Genomic DNA, 18,027 nt, shown 5'->3' on the forward strand with positions numbered 1-18,027 from the left:
TGGTCGAAGCCTGTCATAGTGAGAAGAAATGCCTCTCTGCCCTGTCAGTGGCGCTAAGCCACAAGGGGTTCTGGGGGGCCAGGAAGGGTGATGCCCATCCTCCACATCAAGTGACAGGGGATGAGAGACTTGCCCTCTCCTACAGCACAATGGTGCTCTGTCCTTCTCTAGGAGACTTTAATAAAGTAACCGAATCAGGTGAAATTTGATCAGATGTGTACAGCTCAGTCTTCTCGCTTTGCCACATAACAATTTATAGATGTGTTTCTACCACGGTCCTGTTTTATTAAATGATATTTGAAGTGTTCCACTCTCGGAGAAAATGTGGTTTATATCCTTGGCGTACATTTACATAATCTCGTTAAGGAGATCTGGCAGCTTAGTTAAACTATCCCAATAAAAAAAAAAAATCTTATCTTTGGGAGAAGAAAGACTATTTTCTCCAGAGGGAAACAAGAAGCAGATATGGGGTCTGGGCCCATTTTGAGACCTTTGGCTGTAATTGTAGTTCTATTTTTCATGTTATGCATTTGAACTTTGTTAAAAGAGATAGATGAGTAGTAACTTATGTTTGGAGGACACAGTCATGTAAGGAGAAAATATCTATTGTATATTAAATGTGGGTTTTTAAAGTGAATTTTTACTTGTTGCCTTTAGAAAATATTTCTATTTAAAAAAAAATGAAACAAGGGTGATGAATTACCAGCAATCTCTCAGCTCCCCCACTGGAGCCATCAAATTAAGGGTTAACCTCCCAGGATCCCCTGAATTAATCAGGAGCTGAGCCAGCGGCAGGATGGGGAGGGGGAGGGGATTGGCAGAGCTCAGCCTCCCCCAGGAGGCTCCCAGCACAACAGAGCAGCCCACTGTGGTGTAGCCACTGAGAAGGCAGACCCTTTCACAAAGAAAAGGGCAAGCACCGGAAGCGAGTCTCTAGCCCACACCAGCTCTGGCCTCCTGCTTCTCAGGTGCCAATCCTCCGTTGTCTGGGAACCAAAAAGCACCAGGTCCGACTATTTTTCAGAACAGAGTTTATTGTAAATACATGCTTTTCTCCTTTGGAAGGCAGGCTGCGATGCGCCCTGGGTGGCCTTTTTTATGATCCATGGGCTCATCCAGCCTTTCTGTTGGACAGTAAAGCCTGCCAACCCCCACCCTCCCAAGCAGTGGGGAGAGCCAATGCCCAGGACATCCTGAGGGACGAAGAATCTAAAGTTGTAGAGATGGGACCTGGGAGTCCACCTTCCTCACAAGCTTGCTTTTCTCCTACACATACAATTTTAAGAACCACTGATTCCAGAAGCTGTTTTTGCTGGTTGGTTTAAACAAAACCCCTGATATTACCATCAGCTGTTCCGTGGCTTCTAATTAAAGAGCTTTCCCTCTGCACCTGGCCTTTTAACCACTTTGGGTATCTGTGTGCAGAGCAGTCTAAGGGGACCCCATCTGTGAGAGTACCAGTGCCCACGTTCACACACACCTCTGTCGGGGTGAGTTATCCATCCTTCAGGACCTGAGCACCCCTGGTGAGGGCTGAAACTCACTTCCTTCTCTTCATGCTGCTGTCCAGAGCTCAGACTCTCTAGCCTTCCAGCTGTGTCTGCTTCCTGCTTCCCTTCCCTGGCTTACAGCAATCGGATAACCGGCATACGATATGCTCCTCCTGTGACATCAAACCCTCCTCCATCCAAACCTGAAAAGATGTAGAGTCCTGAAAACGAACACTTCCCACATAACTGTAGCCCTTCCACCTGGCAAGACTGATTTCTTCAGCATCTGTCTGTCTTAACGCACTCTCCCTCATGCCCAGACTTATTCTTCTCTTCCCATGTTGACCCCACCTGAAGCTCTCCCTGCAATCTGTGCCCAATATCAATAGTACCCAATGTTATAAGGAAGACTCTTAGCATCCATGAGTTCACAGACACCCTTCTTGCCTACCCAGTGACATTCCAGGACAGCCTCTATTCTTCCAGCCTCCCCTTGCGCTGGAAGAGATCTGCCTTGTGTGTTCTCCTAGCCCATAGTTAGTTCATTCCCTCTGAATCCTCTCTGCACAGTCTTGCTACCTCTTTGAGAAGGCAGTCTTCCGCATTTGAAGTCCTGCTGTAACTCACATCAAATCTACAGCTTTCATTTGAAAGTCTGCTTCCTGAACTAAAACCAGAGGTCTTGCAAAGAAGAAGGGGAAGTGGCGTGCTCCACTCTGCCTCCCAGGGAATCTAAGGGTTCTGAGCTCTCGTCTCCACACTGTTTGCTTCCTCTATGAAGGGAGCTGTTTCACCTAAGGCTCAGAGGGAAGGTTGTTGGTTGGCTGTTTTTCAGGCGTTGTACAATAACCTTGGTGGTAGCCATTAGAAATGCAGAAGATCAATCTATCACAGGTAGTCTCCAACATATGAATGTAGCCTAATTACTCAGAAGAACATTCCAGAAGAATTTGCATTGCAATGATGTCTATAAAGTCAATATTATTATGGCGACATAAATTAAGTGGTTGTGCTCTGGGCTAGTTATTTTGGTACCAAAGACATGGCTAAGCTCTTATCTTTCCCAAGTTTAGGTCCACCTCACAGCCCTCATTTAAATAGCCAGCTGACTCCATCCCTCTAAGCTACTGGTTCAATATAATCTATGTTCTAAACCAGCCTTCTACAAGGGGAGAAAAAAAAAAAAGAAACCAGAGTGCCAGAAGAAGCTTAATTTTTATGATAAATTTAGGCCCCCTTAAAGGACAAGTAAAAAAAAAAAAATCTCTTAAGATGTTCCAAACCCAGAGATCTATAGTCTTCTGTGCCTATGGCTATGTTTGTTCCCTGACCACTCTCGTGCTATACTGTGCTTTAACATCATGTGATTAATGATGCCAGCACTTCCATTTGATGATGTCTCGTAATATTAGAAGCAAGATTTCTTTCTAAAGGGAAGGAGCCTAGCTTCCAGGTGTGGCTTCCATGGGACCTTCTTCCCTTGAGTACCAACTGGAAAGGTGTGGCTTCCATGGGACCTTCTTCCCTTGAGTACTAACAGGAAAGGTGTGGCTTCCATGGTGGACCTTCTTCCCTTGGAAAGGTGTGGCTTCCATGATGGACCTTCTTCCCTTGAGTACTAACTGGAAAGGTGTGGCTTCCATGGGACCTTCTTCCCTTGAGTACTAACAGTGAAGGTTGCATCAGGGTCTTGCAACAGGCTTGTTTATGAGACACTATGAGAAATGCGTGTGTCGATAGGGGATGAATGCAAGGAGCATACAGCAGGGGGAGGACTGCCAGTGTGGCTTGTTACCACTCCAGAGCTCGCCCATGTTCAGCAGACTCATTTACAGCATGACACACAGCACTCATCAGAGAAGGCTGCACTCTGGACCATAACCTTTTCACTTTGGGACAAACAAGCAGTGCTGACTTGCCTGGCTTTATTATGGTGGTGGGAATTCAACCTGGAAATCCCTGGCCTTCAGGTGTTGAGGAAACTTATGGGCTTTGCCTTTCTGTGCATCCCCTGATGATGAGAGTGGTGAGAGAGGAAGTGTGAGGTTCAAACTTCCATGAACTTGAAGGCAAAGAATCTCATAGTGCCAAGAGTTCTTTTGAAGAATGCTGGTAGATTAAAGAGCAGAATATGGGATGATCCTTTGGAGTGCAGATGTAGTTTTAACTCAGATATGATACATAAAAATCCCCGTTGATGGGGCTGCAGAGATGTCTCAGTGGTTAAGGGCACACTGACTGCTCTTCCAGAGACCCTGAGTTCAATTCCCAGAAACTATATACATGGTGGCTTACAACTGTCTATAATGGGATCTGACGCCCTCTTCTGGTGTGTCTGAAGATGGTGACCGTGTACTCATATACATAAAAAAATAAATCCTAAAACTCCCTTTTGATTATTTGAAACTACATTTGTCAGTTCACAGCTGTCCTCTGAAAACCTGCAAGCTGTAGTCAGCACCAAGCATACTGTACTGGGTATCTGGTTATGGAATCCTGTAGAGATCATCCACATCTATTTCTTTTCCACCATTTTCTGTCTGAAGAATTATTACCCTGGCCAAGATGGATGGCTTACCATGGTTGCCAGAACTAGGACCAAATTCAAAGGCCTGTTTCCAATTTTGTTATTTCTACCACAGAATGGCTCTTAAATTTTAAATTTAAAGTAATTTTATTACTTTTTTAATATTTGACATCTTAGAATTAGAGCTGGTATATTTGTATTTGTAATCAACCCCATTCATGTCTTTAACTTTAAAATGAGGCTAGAGCCACCCTTTGGAATACTGCATCTAGACCTGGAGATTCTATGAAAAGCCTGCATTTATTTTAGGACGTCACTTAAAAAAAAGTAACTGGGAGGTTTCAGAACTTTTGCTTATGTAAGTGGTGTTTGCCAGCGTGTATGGCTGTACACCAAGTGTATGCAGCACCCAGAAGAGAGTGCTGGGTCCCCTGGAACTTGAATTAAAGATGCTTATGAGCCACTATGTAGGTTTGGGGGAATTGAATCCAGGTTCTCTGCTTCTTAACTGTTGAGTCATCTCTCAGTCCCTCCTCCTCTCCTTCCTCTTCCTCCTCCTTCTTCCTGTTTTTGTAAGCAGAAGTTCAACATTTTTCCCCTTATCCAGGAGATAAGGTTTAAGAGCCCCAGTGGCTTTGAGTATAGCCCAGGGATGGAGTCTCCCCAGCATACACAGGGCTCTGGGTTCATGCTGATTCCTAACAACAAAAGCAGGCAGACACACAAATACTCTCCAGTGGACACCTGAAACCTCAGCGGTACAAACCTTTATGTGCTGTGGTCTCCCTGTGAGGGACTTGAGTTTATAAACCAGCATACGATTTACAGGAACATAAGTCATCATAAAATGGATAGTATAACAATATACTACCAATATGAACGCCCTCCCTCCGTCTCACACTTTCTCCTTCTCTCAAAGTTTCTCATCGTGCTATACGCGTCTCCTGACCACAGTTAACTGTGACTGCATATGCAGAGAGGACAGCTCCAACTGCTACAGAGGGTGGGAGCCTCCACTTAGAAAACACACATTGCCTTAGGCTTCAGGTACCCAAAAGGACAAAAACAATGCCTTTGGCATTTTCCTCTTATCTATGTTTTCTCCATTGATAATTTCATTGGATTTCTTAGTTTTTAACTATCATCTCCAAGGAGACAAAACCTTCCAGAACAATACCTTCATCTGTCATCACTACTTAGATACCCATCTCTTGCTGGTGACCATCTCTTGGATACCTTTTCCATCTCTCCAGGGTGTTAAACACAGACTGGTCCTGGGGAAATTGTGTTTGCTCTCACACTGGTCAGATGTCCCTGTATTCCCAATTGTCATTATCATCACCATGCTGTGACACAGGCTCAGAAGCCCTGGTGTGGCACACGGGAGGTGGATCAGGCAGTAAGAGCCTGCCATCCCACACAAGCGTGAGCACTTGGGCTTGGGTCCCAGGCATCACAGCGTGTGCATCATCACAGCATGTGCATGTAACTCCAGCTCTAGGTAGGTATAGACAGGACCACCCCTGGAGTTCATTGGCCAGCTATCCTCACCGAATGGCTGAGACCCAGGTTCAGCAAATGATACTGTAATGAAAAACTCAGGTGGAGAGCAATAAAGGAAAGCACTTAACACTGGTCTTGTTTAGTGACAACTTGGGGACTTTGGTTTCTTTAAAAAAAAGAACCCACAAAAATAATTTTAAGAATGTGCTTTCATTTTATCCCAGGTATAAGGATGAGGGGCTGCTTCTGACTGACCGCAACAGCTGACTATGATTTGCCTCATGCTCTAGTAGAAGCGTGGTATTGCCAGCTACAGATAATTTCTGCTATGGTGTGACATTTGGAATTCTGGGAACTTTTCAGGGGTATATAAACAATAGGGACTCTAGAGGCCAGGGTGGTGGTGGTTGGTTGTAGTTTGTTAGTAGCTGTGATCAAAGAAGAAACAAAAGGAAAGAAATTAGATCCAGGGATGCATCTAATTCTCTCCCCTCTGTCCTTGTTTCTCTCCTATCTAGTGTTGGGGAGGGAAAATGGGAAGGAAAAAGATGAACCCACAAGTATCAAAGACCTGCTACAATCTCCAGCCTCCAAACATAACATGCACACACATGAATGTATGCACACATGCTCATACACACACACACAGAGTCATGGTGTGATGTCTTTTCCCAGCTTCTACTGACATTTGGAGACCATTTGCTGCCTGCCAACTGAAATGTCCCCAGAGCCCAGGGCTCTCCCCACAGGTTCTTTCTTCCTACGCTTTATTGTTGGTATTCTTTTTTTCTCTCCATCTTTATTAAATTGGGTTATTTCTTATTTACATTTCAATTGTTATCCCTTTCCTGGTTTCCAGGTCAACATCCCCCGAACCCCTCCCCCTCCCCTTGTATATGGGTGTTCCCCTCTCCATCCTCCCCCCATTACTGCCCTCCCCCAACAATCCCATTCACTGAGGGTTCAGTCTTGGCAGAACCAAGGGCTTCCCCTTCCACTGGTGCCCTTACTAGGCTATTATTGCTACCTATGCAGTTGGAGCCCAGGGTCAGTCCATGTATAGTCTTTGGGTAGTGGCTTAGTCCCTGGAAGCTCTACTTGGTTGGCATTGTTGTTCATATGGGGTCTCAAGTCCCTTCAAGCTCTTCTAGTCCTTTCTCTGATTCCTTCAATGGGGGTCCTGTTCTCGGTTCAGTGGTTTGCTGCTGGCATTTGCCTATGTATTTGCTGTATTCTGGCTGTGTCTCTCAGGAGAGATCTACATCCAGTTCCTGTCAGCCTGCACTTCTTTGCTTCGTCCGTCTTATCTAGTTTGGTGGCTGTATATGTATGGGCCACATGTGGGACAGGCTCTGAATGAGTGTTCCTTTTGCCTCTGTTCTAAACTTTGCTTCCCTATTCCCTCCCAAGGGTATTCTTCTTCCCTTTTTAAAGAAGGAGTGAAGCATTCGCATTATTGTTGGTATTCTTATCTCACTGCTCCATGACTGTACCTATGTCAATGATATGATATCAGTTTTACATAGTCATCCTAATCCATCCAGCCGAAACTTTTCTTCCTGCCCCACACTCATAAAGAAATTCCCATCATTTTATGAATGCACTTCCTAGAGCAGACACAATATACATTTCCATCCAATCCTCTCAGTAGGGTAGAAGGCTCATATGTAATCACTGATGCCAGTGCCCTGTTCCCTGGATCACTTGATTATTTGGCATTGGGTATGGCTATGGAGACTTCCAGAACCATTCTCCATGACTGCAGTGTGTATCAAGAACCACTTGTTCTTGTTGCAAGGCCAAACACATTTGCCTGATACTTTACTTGTTAGCACCCTCTCTGGAACTTCAAACATAAAAGCTAGGGTCTCAGCTTGCACCTACCCATCAGAATCCTGGGGAGAAAGACTGGGAATCTACCAGTGAGGGTGTCAGTGAGGGTGTCATATAACTAGGACTGAGAGTCACTGTCTCCATCAGCCGCCGTGTCATCTCCCTCTTATAAATGTTACATATATGTTGCTTTGTACAGTCTAAACTCATTGAAGATGAGATCATACTAGAGTCCCTGTGGTCTGTTCTCTGGCACCCAGCAAGGTCATACACACCTTTCCTTAAGCTCACTAAGAAATTAAGGAGATCTTTGCTAAGGACAGCTGGCCCACAATATTCATAAACCCCACACCCAAGGATTCAACCAATGATAGAGGGAAAATATGTTGGGGAAAAGTCTGTTCTGAATTTGCACATATGTTTTTTTTTCCTTGTCATTATTTCTAAGCACTACAATGTAACAGATTATTTATATAGCAGCTACTTTATATTAGATGATAAAAGTAATCTAGGCTTGATTTGGCATATACAGGAGGCTATGCATGGGATCTATGCAAATCTACATAAAGAACTTAAAGCTGGGCCAAGCACTGATGCTTGCCTGTAACTGTAGCATTCAGGAGTCTGAAGCAGGAGAATAGTGAATGTGAGGTCAGGCTGAAAACCCTACTTCCAAACGCGGGTTTCAGAATTATATGCTGATTTCGGTATTGTGTGCAGTCCTAGAACCAATCCCTCAAACATGGAGAGATGCATGTATTTGTCCTCCTGTGGCAGGTTTTTTAGTATTTTCGTTAGTGACTGAGAAATAAAATGGTTCTTTCAGCTCTCTTGGTATCAAGTATCAGAGCTAGGATTTGAACCCAGGTCCTCTTGACAATTCTTGTGCTTTATCTCTTAAACCTAAAGGCAACAAAGGAAAAAGAGAAAGTTCTCAACATGTTTGTACGCAGGCTACCAGGCACATTCTCCATCTGAACAGAACCCGCCACGTGGGGGTAAAGGCATTACACAGTAGGTTTGGAAAATATATTAGTTTAAACCTAAAATTTAATCTTGGGATCCAAAAGAATTCCTTTCAGCCCCACCCCTCTTGTCTCTTTTTGCTTCCCATTTTGTACAGTAGCCCAAAGAGTTTTCAACATCTGAGCTTTGGCTTCTAAGTAAAATGGTTCAGAAGATTCGTAGTTGACTTTAGCTAGGGTAGCAAGCTGCCATCTGGCATATAGTTCTAACGCTTCATTCAGTTAGAGCATAGACATAGAAAAGAACCAGGCATAGCAGCATTCAAATGACATGTGCACAATACCCAGAAACCTAGGCTCTAGGCAACTTTCCATTTCTAAGCTAAGGGACAGGGCAGGCAATGGAATTCCCAGACCCTCTTTTCTCACCTAATGGAAAAAGTCATGTTTTCATCCAGATATGAAATGTTATGGTCTATCCAAAAATAAGACATGTGGCCAACCCTAAGTAGATATTTCATATTTAAAAGCTGTAAAGCCTCTGTGCCAGTGCCCTCCTTGGCTTCCTGGACGTCACAGTGGGACAGTCACTGTTATTCCCATTTCATAGGGTGGGAAATGAGACACAAAGAGGCCGAGTGGCTTCCCTCAGGTTACAGAATCAGAGAATTGTTAAGTCTAGACCTAACTGGACCCTGCTTTGTCTGTGTCCCGATATCACAATGGCCACATCAGGCTTGGAGAACGGAGGACAGACGAGCCCGACACAGGAGCTCTCTCTGCCCAGATGCCTTGAAATTGCTTCAGAACGGAATGCCAAGCAGGGATTATTTGGTATATCATTTCTGGGTGTGTGTTTTTCTGAGCGTTTATAGATCTCTGAGTTTCTGAGAAGCTGAGTTTCCCTGATAAAACAGGACAGATCATGATAAATGAGCATCTATGGAAGCCTAGCTGGGGGGGAGGACTCAACTGCAACACCCCTCCTGTGAAGTTAATCCTGTTTCTTTTAGCTATTTCTTTATTAGTTAATGAGGTCTTGCAGAAAAGAAAAAAAAAAAGAATGTGTGTCTCTGATGGTGTTTTAGCACCCTTGCCTCCAGGAACGGCTTCAAATATTCATAAAGTGACTCATCTGACCAAAGCTTAAAGCAAAGGTGTATTAAGTATGAATTTACTCAACTTCAAATGTGGGTGGTCGAAAAGCCGAGGCTGAAATAACCTAAATACTCCTCCTGGCTGGCGTTTCCCACTCCTCCTCAGCTCTGGGCGCTCCTGTGAAGGGTGACAGAGCAGACGTATTATTTACAACAGCCAGGACTCTGAAGGGCAGCCCCGGAAGCTTTGATCCCTCTTCCTGACTGACAGGAATGTGCATTGCCTTTGGAAAACAGAATAACTTAAGAGAAGCAAAGATAAAATGGAAAAGGCATCGCTGGCCGAGCCCCTGGGAAGGAGAGCAGACTCCAGATGGTATTGCTCCAGAGAGGCGAGGTGAGGCAAGGGAGACTCCCTTCCCCTGTGCTTCCTCATGGCGAGGGAGCAAACGTGCCATCTTGAGAGGTAGAGTGATGACCCTCTGTGATGGATTTGGAGAGCAAAGCAGATGGATGTGGAAACTCGGTCACTAAACGGGACTTCTTGTAGACTGAACCCCAGGAGTCTCCTGTTGGGCTTTGTTATTGTGATGCACGCACAACAACGGGGGCCTCAGAATGCAGCAAGAGTTACACACACACACACACACACACACACACACACACACACACACACACACAGAGACCACTTTTCCCAGCCCTGATGGACATACCCCATTTTCTATCTAAGCACAGCCATACAAACCCATCATGGTTTTCACCCATTTATGATTTTGTCTACTGCATCCATCATTTCTAGAAGCTGAGCCCGTGCTTCTGCTCTGATGAGTCTGGTATGTATATTTTGGCTCTAAACCAAACAATTCGGACCAGTGCTGTCCCTGGAGCCCCTAGGCAGGTACCTGTGATGCCGTGCACCTTCCTGATTCTTCCCGAGTGTGAGCTCAAGGAAAGCATCCCAGGCCAAAGCGCCCAGGGAGCTGCAATCCATCACGGAACCCCTGGTAACCTAGTACTGCCCAATGAGAAATGTCTGCCATCCAAAGAATCCATTCATGTCATAGCCCTGAGTCTGTTATTCAGACTTTTGTAAAAAGGATTGGATTTTCTGAATACGGGAAATCTCTAAGCCACGACTTCCAGAAAGCAGATGGCCATGTAATCTCTCTCAGTACAAAATCGGAGAGAGAAAGACATCTTTTACTAACAAGGCTAATAATTCAAACCTTTCCTTCTGCAGCTAGCTCGGTGCTCAGCATCTGATAATGAATTTCCTCTAAATGTGGACGAGGGGGGTAGTCCTTAAAAAACAAACAACATGGTGTTAACACTGCCGGAAAAAGTCTATACAATGTGTTCTCTGAATTCTCCACGAGCACTCGGAGACATGCTGTCAGCCGCTATGACTGTAGAAGATACAGCCGAATATTGGTGGTTCCCAGTGAGATTTCCTCAGAAGAAATAACCTTTCCTTTTGGGATGTACATTTGACTGGTGTCCTGTACTTAATTATTTTTTTCTAGGTGATCCACATAACAGGCCGGCTTCGCCTCAGAGTGTCGCTGTCCCACGGGAGGACCGTCCCCAGCCAAATCATGGGTCTCGTGGTTGTGGCTCATGCCTTGCCTCCCCCTACGATCAATGAAGTCAGAATTGACTGCCATATGTTCGTCACTCGAGTAAACATGGACCTCAATATCATTTACTGTGAAAATAGGTACTTTGTTTTCATGTTCTTTTGCCCATTGCTCACTGCCCATTGGTGAAGGTTTGGGTTTTGGCTGCCTGAAAGATTTTACTTCCCCAGTGAGACTCATTATAAATCCTGATCTTGTTTTTAATGGCTGCTTGGCCTGACACCAAACATGCTTTTTATTTAAAATGTACATTGCTTCCCTGATTTACATTTGGGACAACAATTGAATGAATTGGGATACCCAGACATCCATCCGCTATAAAGAAAGCCCGTTTTGGCTGAGGACCCAAGTACAGAGCAGGGATGGGGTATCATTGGAAATGTGGTGCAGTGAAAGGCATCTCCTGTGTGGCTCTGGGTGACCCGCATCCCACTAATTCAAGGGCCTGGCATCCTGTCGGGCAGTGTCCTCGAAGACATTTAGCATAGGACAAATGAGAATCCAAGGCCCCCAGAGGAAATCTGCTGCTGCAAAAGGAATTGGCGACACTGTTAAATAAAACTTTGTCATCCTGAGGATTTTTTTCTTTTATGAATTAAAAAGAGATGACTCATCCTAGAAAACGAGTTGGCAGTTTGTTCCCAAGGCTGAGCTTTTACAAAAGGGACATTTCAGCCTGTGGTTTGAAAGTTCACTTTTCCCATTAAGTACAAAGCGAGGGACAGAGATCGAAGATGGTGCACCTTACAGACCTTTCACCTCGAAGTCACCGGCCCATCTGACTGATGTGAAGAGGGACTCAGGATGCAGAGAGAGGGGAGGAGGGGCTGCCTCTATATCAGTCTCGGAAAGGAACGCAGCATGGCAAAACTGTCTATCTCCTGGTGCTGCAAGGAGCAGTACTGAGGCCGTGGAGGGAGGAGGCACTCCGGCCATAGATTGTTGTCAGGTGTGAAGGCAATATGTCCCCTGAGCCCTGTGAATGCCTGCACAGGGGAAACGGGAGAGCAGAATGGTCAAGTGGCTTGGGTAATTAACCTCTGCAGAACCTAGCCAAGAGGAAGGCCAAAAGCGTCTGCGTCCACCCAGTCCACTGGGAAGTGCTACTAAAGCTGAGATCACTTTGGGAATGGCCTCCTATTTCCAGCCAAGGACTGACTGGGGGGGGGGGGTATCTGAGCTCTGAGGCTTAGCTGTGCAGACAGTATCATGTACCTGTCTCTATTATCCAGTAATTACGTCTAAATCTGCTCAAGTTTTGTTGGCATTTAAAAAGTCTTCATCACTGTGAGCGGCTGTACACTTGGGTGTATCACCGGTGTTCTGGAGAAGACACAAGAGGTCAGGAAAGGCAAGGCAGCCAGAAGGATTGGCAGGAGTGGCTGTCTACTAACAGCCGCTGCTGACTTTGGCCACGTGAATCTAGTAATCGCCCTAGTCTCGGGTCAGCCTGCTCCATAGGTAAGCACTTGCTCCTACTCCTGTCAGCCTGGGCAAGTTTGATCTTTAAGAGGGAGGAGTCCCAGCCCCTGACTTAGCAATGTCCTGCCAGGTCTCCCATCCTCCTATTTTTCTTTAGTGGTCAGGGTGAACAGTAGGAAACCAGTAAGAATAGCCTCCCACATATACACACAGCGAAAGAACACAATTAGCACGTTTACAAAGAGAGCCATTTCGTCTCTGAGTAGGCTGCAGGACAGTGAAGGAGGCAGCTGAAGGGACAGAAAGGAGAGCAATGCCAGCAGAACCTGCACCACATCACCACATCGCCACCCCTTCCAAAAACGGATGCCAAACCTCCAAAGCTTGTCCTTTCCCAAAATACCACGAACTTTCATGGTTGTGATCAAGTGACTAAATTTTTTAACAAGCTTTCAATGTCCCATTCTAGCAATTGAGATTCTTTTCTGTGACCTGCTCTTAGCATTTTTCTTCCCCCACCCTGCCCTACCCCCCCCAAAAAAAAACTCCATCAACTAATAAAATGCATCATTCTTTTCCCAAGATGACAACAATCTGAAAAAGTCCTTTATTAGAAGCAATGGCATGTTTGGTTTACAGAAAAGCTGTCACATACCAAGCTCCAGACACTACTAATGTCTTTCCACCCATGACCCTCCTCACCAACGAGGTTACTTAGGTGAGGGAGCTGAGGAACAGGAAGGATCGCTGTTGTGGCCTGCCGCTCCTAGTTCCTACAGGTTTATTGAGAACTTTACTGCTGAAGTGGTCACATTCCCCGTAGCAGGCTCTGGTCTTCTGAAAGGGCTTGATCCTGATTTTTGTTTTTGTTTTTTTTTTGGGGGGGGGAAGGTGTTCATTCAAATAAAAGAGAATGCCTTCCCCAAAGAACAACCAGGCTTTTTCCTGAGGTTTATTAATTAGGGAATTGTTAACTAGAAAGTAAGCTTGCTCCTTGGCAATTCTTCTGCAGTCTTCAGGATGGCCCAGGGCAAAGCTAACATCTAATGCATCTAATGCTTTCAGGACCTGGCAGATTTCACAGACACCAAGGAGGGTCTTTTAATGACATCTAACTGCTCCTCCTCCTCCTCTTCCTCTCCTTCCTCCTCCTCCTTCTCTTCCTCCTCTTCCTCCTCCTCCTCCTGAAAGTGGCTATTTAAGTATACCTGGGAAACAAGCTAATGAACAGAAGCACCAATCTGTTTTGTACCACAAATACTCCAAGAACTCCTTATAATTTTCCTAAGGAATCGTCTCACTAAGAATGCTAGTTTGGCCAAAATGATTATTTCAATCAGCAAACATTGAGAAATCTACTTACCTCGTTGAGTAGTGTATTTTAATTATACCCCGTAGCTCTTGTTTTTGTTTTTTGAGACAGTGTCTCACTCACTATGTGGCTGTGGTTGTCCTGGAACTCACAGAGATCCTCCTGCCTCTGCCTCCCAGGTGCTGGGGTGACAAGCATGTGCCACCACACCCAACTAACTCCATGAATGTCTTTGTGTTACCAGTCCTTGTTAGCTCCCTGCCTTGCGAATCAGACACAGTTCTCCAACACTAATCCCAAGTTTTTTAAAGGTAACATTCAAATATTTGCTTCACATTTGGATAGATCCTGTGTCATAAGTAATCTCTAAAGAGACAATAGAATAAGTTAAAACCTATTTTTTTAACCAACCAAAAGGGATGATATAGAAGACAATAAGCATTTTATACTTGTTCATATAAACAAGGCAGGTTTCCCTAGGTGCCGTGTAGTTTGGGTTCTGTTTTTCTGTGTCCTGCCCGAGGACGCTGGCCAATCAGCTACGGGCACTGGAGCACACATAGAGTCGAGTCGAGTGCAGGCCCAGAAGAGCTGCTGAAATGGTTTTAAACTTTCAGCGTAGAATCTACCACAAAGTCCCAGTTAAAAGAGCCAGGAGTGAAAGCCGAGCTCCCAAATGACCGAGACTAAAAAAGATAATACCCCTAGGCATCTGTATGTCTCCGCATTTAAATTATATCCCTGGAAATGCCAATTTGGACCTCGTGCCAAGAAGCAGCTGAATCCCTTTTTCATGGAAATACCCAACAGAAGAGCAATCTGCTTAAATGAAAGGTGTCTCTAATCACTTGGTATAAACGTAACATGTTTTTATTTTATTATGTAACCTTGAATTATCTTGTCCTGTAATGAGCATCTTGCATTGTTACAGTTCCTCAATAATTTCATGGAATTACGTTGTCCAAATGTGCATTCCGACGCCAAGGAAAAACCTACCTAATTACTTAAATACAATTGCTTGATCTAGCAACATATCCAAAATTTAATAAAAATGTTGCTATACACCACAGAAATAATCTTCTCTGCTGACAGCATTTGCTCAAAGTGCCTCGTCCTCACAGGTACTTGGCATGATGGGGATGTTGCGAGATCAGCTTCATGCATTATTTCCCAGTCTCTCTAGTCTCCTCCTCTCTGAGCTCCAGTCTCTGGTGTTCTCTTTGTAGGATCAGTGACTACATGGATCTGACCCCTGTAGACATCGTAGGGAAAAGATGCTACCACTTCATCCATGCCGAAGACGTGGAAGGCATCAGGCACAGTCACCTGGACTGTAAGTACCCCTATAGGGAAGTAGCCTGGACAGTAGCATTTGTCCGTCTGTCTCTGACTTCATGGGGCACAGTGCTGACTTACCCCTTTCATGTCTCTTGTCTACATCTGAAACAACTGTCACACAGTGAGAGAAAATTATATTAATAATTTCAACTGGCATTTGGTCTTATATTGAAAGCTGAACATTGGGCCCAGAGGCATTGTGGGACCTCCAGGCAACCCTCTGGAATTGTGTGGACCTGTGCCTTCACTCACAGCAAGTAGGCAGAGAGATCATCTGTCTGAAATTCCTCCTTGACCCTTTCACTTCCTAGACAACTATTTCCACTTTGAAATTTGAGGTTTCAGTTCCAAACTGTAGATGGGAGAAGACGACAAGTTCAAATAGTCCAGAGACTCATAAAAACAAACGCCTGCCTGCCTAGCCACAACAGCTAGGTGAGGGCAAGCCCTGGGAGGCAGGAGCAGAGCACATTACATGAACATCACCTGTCAATAGCAGTCTCTTCCTAAAGATGCTCCTACAGAGGAGACTCCGGCTTCTAGCCCCTGGAAATAAGAGGCTGGACTTGCTTGCTCATCTGGCCTCAGACTAGACTGAGATCTTCTGGAGAATGGGAGTCAGGAGCAGCCACTGCACTGTGGTTGAGTTTAAGTGACAACTCACATAGAAACTCAACAAGCAAGTTTCTCAGAGGCCACCAGCCTGCTTCTGCACAAAAGAGCCCCAGGAAGCTGTGAACTGGTGAAAGCTTCCTTTTCCAAGCATATGACTATCCTACAGCCTTCCTGAAAGATGACCAGCTCTATCCTCCGAGAGTTCTGCAAAGTTCGGAAGCCCGACTTTCAGTGCAGGCACGGTGCTGCCAATGAAATAGTCCAGTTCAAGGTGAGGGCTTTATATCACATAGACCAGAGTGGTAGTCTTTGCCCCCTTCCTGTTTCGGCTGAGAAGAGTTACCCCCCAGTTATCTGGCCCTTTGCAATGAGTCCTACAATCTCAACTCAGCTCTTCAAAGTCTAATGGAGACTGAGCTAGCCCAAGTCTCTCTCTGATCAACACTGTGCTGCTATGTTTTTAAGTCTACATTAACAACACTGATGTGGAATCAAATTCAGTGTCAGATTCCATACATCTGTGTCTCTGGGCACAGGCTGAATACAGGATGCTCTCTAGTACAAGCTACTCCCAAGGCTGGGCATGTGCCTTGGTATCACTCCCCAGGGAGTTGGGGAACACACTTGTTGCTAAGAATGAATGGGTGTTATGTATCTCAGAAGCAGATGGCTCTTCAATTAATTGGGGAGGAAAATGATGTTGTTTCCTGAACAGAAACATCAGGTTCTTTGTTGCTGGGAATTCAGGGGAAAAGATGTAAAAAATACAGATCTCTGAAGGGACCGGTGGATACATTTCTGGAATGCCACAGGCCAGAGGTATAGACTCTTAAAACGAATATATCGTTTTCAAGACACTACCTCACCCCATGCTGGTAGGGAATGGGGGAGAACAGGGTGAGGAGATGGGGTGAGGGGCTCTGGGAGCAGGGAGTGATTTCTCATATGGGAGCCTTAATTAAGGTCTAAACTCAGAAACACAGTACTGACTGTAAAGGAACTTTGTCATCCTTGGTACTTATTTGGAAAACGCCATGTTGGTATACAACTTGAAGAAACCCAATTCCTGAGGAATTTGAGGCCATGCAACTCACTTCTTCCCAAGAGGCAACAGTCCCCACTAAATGTTCTTGATGTCATCTTTCCCCAGCCACTCTTGTCTTGTTTTTCAGTAGCCAGAATAATTTAAAAGTCCTGGGAAATAAACTTACACTACCATCTACCATTACGCAGTCCTCCTAATTCCTCTGCTGTCTTGCCAGACAATAAACAGAGACAATATGCTTTCAAATTCTGTGATTTTTTTTCATTACTTGATATTGACATACTGGCTATTGCTTTATGAGTTAGCCTACTAACAATGATTGAGTTCATACTTTTAATGCATACACATGCCTTCTCGTTTTGAGTTCTTTTAATAACCTTAAACACATAAAAAACAAATAGAATAGGCTGATAATTCTGCACAGTAAAATACACTTCTCATGTTTAGCTATCATGCTGTGGAGTAACCTCACAATGTCAAGTAGCGCACAATTAGTCAAACGGTAGGGGGAGGAAAAGGACTGTTTTGATCCTGCAGAATTTTGATCCTAATCAGATTGAAATTCCAATGTTCTTGTAGTGCTTAATATCTTCAATCACTCTCTCTCTCTCTCTCTCTCCCTCTCCCTCTCTCTCTCTCTCTCTCTCACACACACACACACACACACACACACACACACACACACACACACACACATCAAGCTGATTCCAATGTCAGGTTTTGCATTCTGTGACTGAAATAAGATGCTGAAATATACAAATGCATCCCACTTGGTACAATAAACATTAACATCATTATAAAGTAAGATTGAGTTTGAAATTGTGTGATGGAATGTCTGATGTTTACCTAATTCTCAGACCAAAGCCAGCCCAGTAACAAAATGACAGAGCATGTAATAAGCCTTGGTTGTGTAAACACTGAAGAAAAGGCAAGGAGCCAGCACAGCATCTTGCTTGTCCAAAGCCCTAGGCTATTACTGAAGGAGGCCTCAACTGTGCCTTCCTGGCAGGAGAAGGTCACAGTGACATAGATTCAGTTCAAGAATAAGATAGAATTCTAAAACAAAGGAGTGGTTAAAAAATAAACCACATTAACTATTTAGCTTTTCTTCCTAGAGCTATTGGCACAGTTCCTGGTTCTGCCTGTGAAAGGTGGGTTTTAGACATCTGATCATACTTGAGATATTCAGATATCTGTCTTGTGCTCTGAGTCACAGATAAGACTCGAAGGGGGCTCAGACATC

General features: G+C 44.7%; 1 protein-coding gene across 7 annotated transcripts in view; it reads left to right on the forward strand.

Moving 5' to 3' along the window:
• The window catches only part of Npas3 (neuronal PAS domain protein 3), an 814,553-nt gene that overhangs the window by 777,991 nt on the left and 18,535 nt on the right, over positions 1-18,027 (forward strand). For all 7 annotated transcript variants that reach the window (XM_032907733.1, XM_032907727.1, XM_032907728.1 and 4 more), the window contains 2 exons: positions 10,939-11,132; positions 15,013-15,119. In XM_032907733.1, the coding sequence (XP_032763624.1) occupies positions 10,939-11,132; positions 15,013-15,119 (301 nt within the window). The remainder of the gene's footprint in view (positions 1-10,938; positions 11,133-15,012; positions 15,120-18,027) is intronic.

The sequence above is a fragment of the Rattus rattus genome, chromosome 7 (assembly GCF_011064425.1).
Source record: "Rattus rattus isolate New Zealand chromosome 7, Rrattus_CSIRO_v1, whole genome shotgun sequence".
Taxonomy (NCBI): domain Eukaryota; kingdom Metazoa; phylum Chordata; class Mammalia; order Rodentia; family Muridae; genus Rattus; species Rattus rattus.